The sequence below is a fragment of the Rutilus rutilus genome, assembly GCF_951802725.1.
Source record: "Rutilus rutilus genome assembly, chromosome: 25".
NCBI classification, from domain to species: Eukaryota; Metazoa; Chordata; class Actinopteri; order Cypriniformes; family Leuciscidae; genus Rutilus; species Rutilus rutilus.
In genome coordinates, this window is record NC_140229.1 from 20129592 (window position 1) to 20139888 (window position 10297).

The 10297-nt window shown below is 39.1% G+C and overlaps 1 protein-coding gene across 1 annotated transcript; it reads left to right on the plus strand.

Moving 5' to 3' along the window:
- Positions 1–1477: 1477 nt before the first annotated feature.
- ywhah (tyrosine 3-monooxygenase/tryptophan 5-monooxygenase activation protein, eta polypeptide) lies at positions 1478–5600 on the plus strand. The gene is made up of 2 exons (XM_084400643.1): positions 1478–1904; positions 3464–5600. Exons 1-2 carry the CDS (start codon positions 1818–1820, stop codon positions 4115–4117), a joined length of 741 nt encoding a protein of 246 aa, XP_084256769.1. The 5' UTR covers positions 1478–1817; the 3' UTR covers positions 4118–5600.
- Positions 5601–10297: the final 4697 nt, after the last annotated feature.

The following is a 10297-nucleotide window of genomic DNA, read 5'->3' on the forward strand; positions in this document are numbered from 1 at the left end:
ACTTTCAAATGTGGCTTCTCTTGTCGGATGACTGAGCAGAGTTTGCATTGATTCTGCACAAGCAACGGTAACCAAGGTGGACAGGGTTTATCAAACAATCTTTTAAAGGTAGGGTAGGTAACTTTTTTCATAATCACTTATTGTTATTCAGGTTGAAACTCTCTTCTCATCCAGATAGCCATCAATAATAGAAGTGGTCTAAATATAAAAAAATGTAAGTCAGCAGCACCAAATAATGTTTGTCCAAAGCAATGATACGTTGTCCTACCTGCCTGTCACCGTATGTATTTCCATACCTTCATGCAGACATAACACATCATCAGTACGTTCCGTAAGGCTATGCAGAGTTGTAGACAGACAGCCACCAAGCACCAAAAACAAACAGCATCCGCCTATTACAGTTCCTTTCTGAATCAAAACAACGATTATGCTGTGTTCAAGTTATGTTGTAACCCGTACCATTACGAGATGGCAACCCATGACGTCCACCTGGAGCTGTTCACGTCTTCGGATTTATGCGTTTCTATGTCAACACTATCAACTGAACCTGACCCCGAAATGAATCTGCAGCAGTCAGGTGGTACAACTAAAGCTCTGTAAGTTGTTTATGTTCATTACTATTGTAATGTAATGTGCTTTGAGACATGAGGTAGTTTAACGCCGTCTCTTATGACACTTTGCTTAATCTGCGTTCATTTGTTTTGAAGGAGGCGTGGCATTGGAGGGTGGGATCTAATGCTTGCTAGCCACTCCGAAATAGCCTACCCTACCTTTAATATCAGGTCTTACTTTTTTTTTTTTGTGCTTGGCCCCATTGATGTACATTTTCATAACCAATGTTTAGATTGGTGTAAATTGTATTTAAATATCCTGAGAATGAGGAGCTAAGTAAAGGTCTTGATCAAGAGTTAAGAGATATGTTCAATGTTATAACTGTCATGCACATCTGTAAACACCTTTGCATTTTGATAATCAAAGTAATTCTGTAGGGACATAAGTTGAATTCTTGAACCAAATTAAAGATATATTAGATCCAACTTTGTTTACATTATCCCCAAGGTCAAATTGATCGAATTAAACCCCACTGTTATAATGCAGCAACTGCATGTTTTCAGCAGTAACACTGCAGAGACATCAGCCAGTGCACGGATAAATACTTGACCTTTGTTCACATTGAAAATACGTATCTGTCTGTCCACATCAGTCCATTCATGTTGTCTGGACAAAAAAAATGCTAAGGAGGTATGTCCATGCATCCCATTATCCTTTCATCATCAGTTTTTGGACAAACAGAAGCATATTGCTTCATTTGAATGCGGAAGAGTTCCTTCTCGAGCGCACGCGCGGTGTGTGCCGCTGCATTGAACAATGCAGCAAACCTCACTGCGCATGTGCGCGGCTGCAGGGCATGCGGCTATTTTTAGAAAATGACGTCATCCTGAAATAGAGCGAGTGCGCGCACCCCCCCTCCAGCTCCCCCTCCACCCTGTTCGTTGGGATTGACAGGACGCTTGCAGCAGCAGCACCCCACAAGTCGAAAGAAAAAATAGTAATATTCGGGCGAAACTTGGAGGATATCGAGGGCTGGGAGGGGAAAGAAAGCGTTACAAAAATATATAGACATTAAAATATTTATATATATATAAATCTGCACCTTCAACCTTTGGCTCGCCGTTACACCCTCACGTGCGCGGCTGTTCCAGATTTTGCTCGCGCCTGTGTGCTGACCGGAGCGCGCGCTCTCTCTCGCACAACCAGTGTGGTCTGCCGAGCAACGACCGAACCCGGTGCGAACCGACAGCCTTTGACCAGAGAGGATGGCAGATAGGGAACAACTGATCCAAAGAGCCCGTCTCGCGGAGCAGGCGGAGCGCTATGATGACATGGCCTCCGCGATGAAGCTGGTGGGTCATTATTAATATACATGCATTCATGCACAATCAGTCCTTAAGAGACGATTGCAATATAATATATGCATTGAGTTTTTTTTAAATAATAATTATTCTTTTAATAATGCTCAAATATGGGTGCATTTCCAGTTTGTACAATTAAAGAAGCTTTCGCTACTGTCACGAGCATCTCTTTTGTTATATATAAAATAAGCAGTGTTAGAGGGATAGTTCAGCTCAAATGAAAATCCTGTCATAATGCATTCACCTTCATATGGCTGCACCTTCACTGCTTTGTTTCTTCCCTGAAACACAAAAGGGAGAGATGTTAGGCAGAATGACAGTCTCAGTCACCATTCACTTTCACTGAATGGAAAACAGATGCAGTGAAAGTGAACGGTGACTGAGACTGTCAGTAACTAGCAATAGCATTCTGACTAACCTCGCGTTTGGTTTTTTGTTGTAAAGAAAAAAGTAATGCGGGTGTGAAACGACATGTGGGTGAGAAAATAATGAAATGGTTTTTATTTGTGTATAAATTAAACCTTTAAATGTTGGGTAAAAATCAATGTGCATTAAAAAATTAAGATATATTATAAGTAATCAACAGACAAAAACGGGAGGGATGACGCTACATAATGCTAATAAATTGTAGGTTTCGGTTCGGTATCGAGCAAATCTGTCGTTACAGTGAATGAACATAGGCGGCGATATGACGACACCCTCATCCACATCCATTGTGTATCTGTGTCTGCGAAAATGGGATAAAAACAACAAGCTACGTTTTAAACAATGAACGCTGTTATACAGTCAGATAAAACTTTGAAACTTTGTCTCAAAAGCTCATGTTAATTTTTTGTCAAAATAAAGCTCAATATGTGAGCTAGCAGTGCAGCATCAGCTGTCTGGTTTGACATCTAAGCACAAAGGATGAAAGTCAGTCAGTCAGTCAGTTAGTGTGGGTCAAACAGGACACGGATGCTTTTTTTCAGTGTATTGTTTTTTTTATTCTTTCCATTACTAATATAAGCAGCCTTACCCTACTCACCTGTTTTGATTAGATATTGTCATTATTATGCCACTTTGACTGTTTGACATTGGCATATGGTCATGGTAAACCTGAAAATGTCAAGTAATTTTAAAATACTCAGACCTGGAAAAGTCTTGCCATCAAAAATATTTCTTTCAAAATGTCAGTCTGAGAGTAAAATCTTATTAAAAAAATTCAATCTTATTCAGTGATTATAAATTACATGATATTAATTTGAAATAATGTAATCATAAATGTTTGGGTTTCAATATTAGCCTTTTTCGTTAATATCACTATATTATTAATTATTATTATAACAGTCTAAATCTCAATTTTGGCTGCAAATAACTTAAGGATTTCTTCCAGTTCAAACAAACATTTTCTATTCTATAAAATAAATTGTGCTTTATCCTTTATCCAGGGTCTTGATAGATTTTGATCAGAACACCTTTGTACAGCACCATAATGTCCCAATTTAAAACAAATATACGTTGCGAACATAATTGCGTTTATTGACCCAACATCTGACCTTCTGCACCATCAGGTCACGGAGTTGAACGAGCCGTTGTCCAATGAAGACCGCAACCTGCTCTCGGTGGCCTACAAGAACGTGGTGGGGGCCCGGCGGTCATCTTGGCGTGTAATATCCAGCATAGAGCAGAAGACGGCGGCGGATGGCAATGAGAAGAAGCTGGAACTGGTGCGTGTCTACCGAGAGACCGTCGAGAAGGAGCTGGAGTCAGTGTGCCAAGACGTTCTCACCCTGCTGGACCAGTACCTCATCAAGAACTGTGACGAAACCCAGCTAGAGAGCAAGGTCTTCTACCTGAAGATGAAGGGCGACTACTACCGGTACCTGGCCGAGGTGGCCACCGGCGAAAAGAGGGCCTCTGCCGTCGAATCGTCCGAAGGTGCCTACAAAGAGGCTTTCGATATTAGCAAGGGCATGCCGGCCACCCATCCCATCCGCCTGGGCCTGGCGCTCAACTTTTCCGTCTTCTACTACGAGATCCAAAACGCACCCGAGCAGGCCTGCCAGCTTGCCAAGGAAGCCTTCGATGACGCCATCGGCCACCTGGACAATCTGAACGAGGACTCCTATAAGGACTCCACGCTCATCATGCAGCTCCTGCGGGACAACCTCACCCTGTGGACCAGCGACCAGCAGGACAGCGAAGGAGGGGAAGCCAATAACTGAGAGATCAGCCATGTCCGCTCTCACTTCTAGCTGTAGTAGCACCCGTCTGTCCCTTCTGCAGTCTTATTTCTCTCTGTCTGCTCCTTCATTCTCTCTCTTTCTTCTCCATTGCATCTTCCTCGTCTCTTTGTGACACCTCAATTCTCTTCTTTGGTTCCTCAGGGCAGCACTTCAGACCCTTGATCGCTCTCTCACCTGTTTTACCCCTTTTCCGCCAACAGGATGCTGGCACCCAATCTGGAACCATTCCACTGCAGAAAAGGTGGTTCTGGGATGGGAAAATGCCGTTGGCCTCTAAAACCTGCTTGTCTCGAACCTGGAACCGATAATGTCACATGTCAGCAGCAAAATTTCAAAAACAAATACAAGACGCAAAACAAAACTAGCCCCTAAAACAAAATGTATAAAGCAAACAAATTTGAAATGCTTATTTACGAATATCATACATGCAAATTGACTAAATTACTTTGGATGTTCAGATCTATTTCTAAAAGATTCATGAAAAATATGAATGATTTTAGATTGTATGTGCAAATTGAATCCTATTCATTTTGTTAGTTATATATTGCTTGCTTATGATATAAAGATGCTAAAATTGGATGCTCAAACGTATTCTCAAAACACAGCATATAAAAATATATAACGGTGTATATAACTTTTTTTTTTCCGCTATATATTTGTCATGATGTCCTTAAAACACTGAATCAAATTACTTTGAATGCATATATATATATATTCTCAAAACCCGTATAAAAAAACAAAAAAAAATACTGTCAGGCGGAACGTTTTTTGTCAGGGGTCAGTTATGGCACTCAAGCTGGTTCTGAGACCATTTTGGTGAAAAAGGGGTGTTTATTTTCCCTCATTTGCTCTGTTTTCCCACCTACTCTTCTCCTGCCCTCTTTTTCTGTATATGATTCTCCTCTTTCCTCCCACAACGAGTCACTGATAGTCTACTGGGGCTGTATTACAGAAACTTCCTATCTTAATTCTTGGTTAAAGATTTGAAAAAGTAAAATTTCCCAAGTGAAATAACCATGAATAGTAAACAGGATAGATAAGATAGGATTCTAAGGTAAGGTGCTACTGTAATACAGCCCTTGTGACATTTATTTAGCGTATACTTGTAAGGACTCGATCTTTGCAGAGACTCTGTAAAACTTATTACAGGATGACATCTTGAGAATGTGGCACAGTATAGTGCTAATGTTACAGCTTACTAAGTTCTTCTTCTTCTTCTTCACTTGTCTCTGATCTGTACCTCCATCACTGCTTAGATGTGTTTGTCTGCCGTTTCCCCAATCTCACCTTGTACACCTTGCTAGCCCTGTGAATTGTGTATACCTGCTGATCTCGAAACAGTATGTCGTCATCCAAAATGTGGGCGACACTCTGTTGTGAGACGCAGTGATCAAGAGTCTTTTGATTAGGATTACATATGCAAGGTTATGACAGAATGACATTAAAGACATTGCTTACCATGGGAACTCGCAAAATGCTGTTTATCTCTGGCACTTTATTATGGTTGCACACATTTATTATCAACTTTACACTGTTTTGAACTCTTTCACACACACATGGCTTAACAATATTGGTTTTCTTGCTTATAGGCAACAATAATCTGCATTCACAACACAATCACATGACTATTCGTAACTATTTCACATTTCAATTTCGTACTCGATCTCATTCATATGTTTTTGTACAACCTGCCGACACTGAGAGTTTGGTTTAGAGATAGCAGGTTAATGCTTACATTCTTTTATTACAAAACGTACATTTTCCTATGAATCACTTTGTAGGAATTTGTACGAAATTGCAGCTTTGTAAAATACATTTTCTCGTGAAATAGAGTTGGCAAATTAAGCTAAATTAAAATTCATTTTAAAATGAAGTCTGTCCAGGACAACTGTCCTGATATCATAATAAATAAATCAGCCTTGTTAAAATAAAGAAATCCTTGATGAGAAAAGTTTGACAATCTTTACTAATAAAATAAAAATGTAACAAAACTTCTTATTAATATCTGAAAAACTTGCTGAAAAATAAAGTCATTTGGTCCAACCAACATGTATGGAAAAAAACAAAACAGGAAATTACATCAGACTAGAAGACTGCTGTGGAGCCTCATGACTGTGTGCAAAGGTCAATAAGTCTTTTAAAATATCAGATCATTTTACCTTTTTATGACAAGCCAAAGTTAGTTCAGGGTGTAAAATGTCATGTGGCGCGACTCCCCAAAAATTGAATGATATTAATGATATTGAATGATATTAATCAATTAATAATAATTCATGATATTTGTATATATATATATGTGTGTGTGTATATATATATATATATATATATATATATATATATATATATATTTATATAGTCATGCTCAAAAGTTTACATTCACCTTGCAGAATCTGCTAAATGTAAATTAAGAAGGATCATACAAAATGCTAAATGTTATTTTTTTATTTAGAACTGTCCTGAATAAGATATTTTACATAAAATGTTTTCATATAATCCACAAGACGGAAAAAAGAAACTTTTGAACAGGATGAAGATTTTTTCTTATTTTGTAAAAAATAAATTCAAATTCAAAATCAATTCAATCATCAGTGAATGTTTGAACCTTTTTTAATAGTTGTGTTTGAGTCCCTCAATTTACCTTTTTTAAGATGCACTCAAGGTGCAAAGAAAACATGTTGATTATACATGATGATTGCACCACATGACATTTTTAAAATGGTATGAAAGTTTTTCAAAACCTTATGAAACAAACCTATTCATTAGCCTGTTACATGACCTACGTGACATCTTCATAGCAAAGGTGTTTCTGGGGTGGAGATGTTGATGGAAGACGTGTATTACGAACTTATACTGTCTATTTTGGTAACATTAGAATTCATTAAAATGCCTCCTGTTGCCATTTCTGAGAAACCCATTAGTCACCAGCTCTTTGGTCAGTGTAAGCTTGCTGTTTTTGATTATGCATAAATTCTGGCAAGAGATTAACAGACCATAAATAGTGATATGCAGGAGTTACATTGTATGATCGATTTATAATAGTACAATAATAGTGAATAAGATGAAGGCCGTGCAGAAGGTTGGGTGTTTAAGATTATATACATCTTAAAGATAAATGTTCATGGCTGTGATGAGATATGACGGTATTTCAAATGGATTGTTGAGAAGTTGATGAAGCCAAACTTTAATCTGTGCACCTTTGTCTGAACTATGAATTTCCCTGTTAGGAAATTCCAAAAGAAAGACAGGATAGATCATAGAGAACATTGAGATTTGGCTGCTCAACAAATGGTATTGTGATATAACTAACAAGACATATAATAATCTACTATCTGAACCTGAAAATGTTCAAGGCATCATTGGTTAATTATTGATCCTTTAACCGCACATGCTGAGTGTTGTAGCAGGTTTCTAAAGAAAAATGTGGTTATCTAATGAACTAAAAGATAGAGGCAAAAAAATAATGCAGTTTCCTTGTTGATACACCCAAGAATGACGTTTCAACAGTGTCAATGGCTATTGCTCTGTTATAGTCAGTAAATCTTACATTTAAGCTTATACAGTATGAATAAATGCCAAGGGTTTATCAAAGTTAAACTTTGTTGTGTACCAAAAGAGCATTTAAGGCTTGAGATTTGGCTAATTAGCACGATCCTGTTAGTTTCTGCTAGCAGATGTTAATTAATGCTGCTCAGTATAATATTTAACTGTATAATTACATTGTAACAAAGACGCCTTAAAATTCAGTTTAAGAATGAAGTCATGGCATGTACGGCTCATGCTAGCGCTGTTGTGAAATATCCTATCCCCCTTCCTCAATCAAAAATGTAGAATGACATCTTGTTCTAGCTAACCAAAAAACGCTTCACTGCCATTGACAAATTCTCTTCCATGGCCTCATGGGACAGTAAAGAGTTCACCATAGGTACTCTTCAGATTTTTAGCCAGAAGTAGTATGTCATCTGGGTATTTTCGTGTGAAAGCATTTTCTGTGTAGTTCGGACTTTCAGACCATTTACAGGAAGTTCCGGTGGTTACCGCGTAGCCTAAACAACTGAAGAAGAATATTTATGTGCAGATCTGTCAATACACACACACACATTTGTCCTGCGTCCTGCCAGCGACGATAAAATGTTCGCACAACGAGGATGTTCATTTGGCAAATTTAAACTAGCCTCGAGTATAGTTGGTGCTGCAGGGAGTAATGCCATAATAATAAAAGTATAGTGGCTACAATGCGTCTGTTCATTCATTTTTGTCAAAGTTACCCGCCAAATTGACAACACGCTGACGTCAGACGCACGTCCGTTTACAAACCAATCAATGTCAAGATGCAGCCCACATACTAGATGATGACGACAGGACGCAAGTAAGTCATGTAAAGTTCTTTAGTGCACTCGCACAATTGCAATGTGAAACCAAACCAAAATTAACCGAATGTATACAATGTATCAAAACATGACCTTTGGTTCAGACCTTGGTGCGGACTTTCAGGTGTGAAAACGCCTTTAATCACAGCCCAATGGAGCAGTATCAGACTCATATTCTGACTAGAATCTGAGTATGACGACGTCAGGCTAATGCTGATGTATTTTATGTTGTAGAATAAAACCTAAAAATGTCTTGAGCTTGTGTTTACCACAGACCTTATTTCAGCCGTTTAACAAAAAAACACATTAAAAAACCCCACTGACTTCGGGACGATGGAACTGGGATGGAAGTGCTAAAATGCAACTCGCTTCGGCGTTTTGGCCTACGAAGTGATGTCATACCTGCACCATGTTATCAGAGCCCCTCTATCTGAAATGGCTGATGTCGCCACTAGTACTGCTCTTATTCTACTTAACTTTCCTCGCTTTTTAAGCTTCATTATCATCACCTATTGATAAGGTATACAAATCGTATAACGTAGATCCCCATATGCCGTTGTCATCCTGTTTGTTTTCATTAGTTTTTAAAGTATTTTAATTATGAAACTACAGTAAAAAAAAAAAAAAAAATTATGGAAGGGGTAGGTTTAGGGTAAGGTTTAAGCCTGTTTTATGCTTCTGCGTCGAATCGACGGCGTACCCCCGCAGACCCCTCTGCGTCGCCGCGAACCCCTCTCCGATCCCTCCGCCGTAGCTCGTCGTGCACCTCCAAAAAAATTTAACTACGCGTCGAGGCGACGCAGACCGCAAGGGCTGTGATTGGTCAGATTATACATCATTTCTGGAGTGTAGCTTTTCCGGTTTCCCCCCTCCCGCTATACCGCCACTGTCTTTGTGCAGACCACCTTCGCTGACGTCTTCTTTTTCTTCTGCGATTAAACATTTGCAATAAAATCATTTGTTGTTCAATGTCGATTAGCTCCAGCTGCAACAACACTCTCTCTCTTTCGCTCGCCATTCTCGGAAATGAAAAAGCGTAACCGGCGCACGGAACCAAAACAAACTAGCAAAGCGATTCGCGAACAACCCCCCTAGCGTTCTGGTGGTGAAATGCACCGCGATGCAACGCAACCCGACGCAGAACCATAAAACGGCCACGACGCTGTGGAGTTGACGCAGAAGCATAATTAGGTGTGGGGGCTAGGTTTTTAGCTATAATCACCATGAGTCTGTATTAATTTGATAGTACAATTTATTTTATGTTTTACTACTAGCAGTTATTTCATACATAATAAGATTCGAAAGCAATATAAGCTCGACAAACATTTCATACATAAAATATAAAAGAATTTACTTAAAAGATTGTTTCAGTCAATGACATTTATACTTGTTTCTTCGCGGGAGGTGTAACTTGTTGTAGTAGGCGAATTTGCAGGGGCGTGGTTTTTAATACTGCGGGACACAGACAGACCCTTTTCCCACGGGAGAGAATAAATGAATGGCAGTGCAACGACACAACTGATGCTGTAGATCACATGACAGTGACAACATGGCTGGTGTAGTGTCATTCAAACTACACGCATTCATATAGAAAGTACTTTTTAACAGTCACAAAGCAAGTTTCAAACCAAATGTAATACCTGCGATTTCGGACAACACATTTTTCTTACATTGTTAATGCTAGTAGGTAAACTGTTAGCTTGCAAACTAAAAGCCCAATTTATACTTCTGCGTCAAACTCACGCCGTAGCTACGTCGTGGGCTGTGTGTAGCACACATAGCCTTCGGCGTA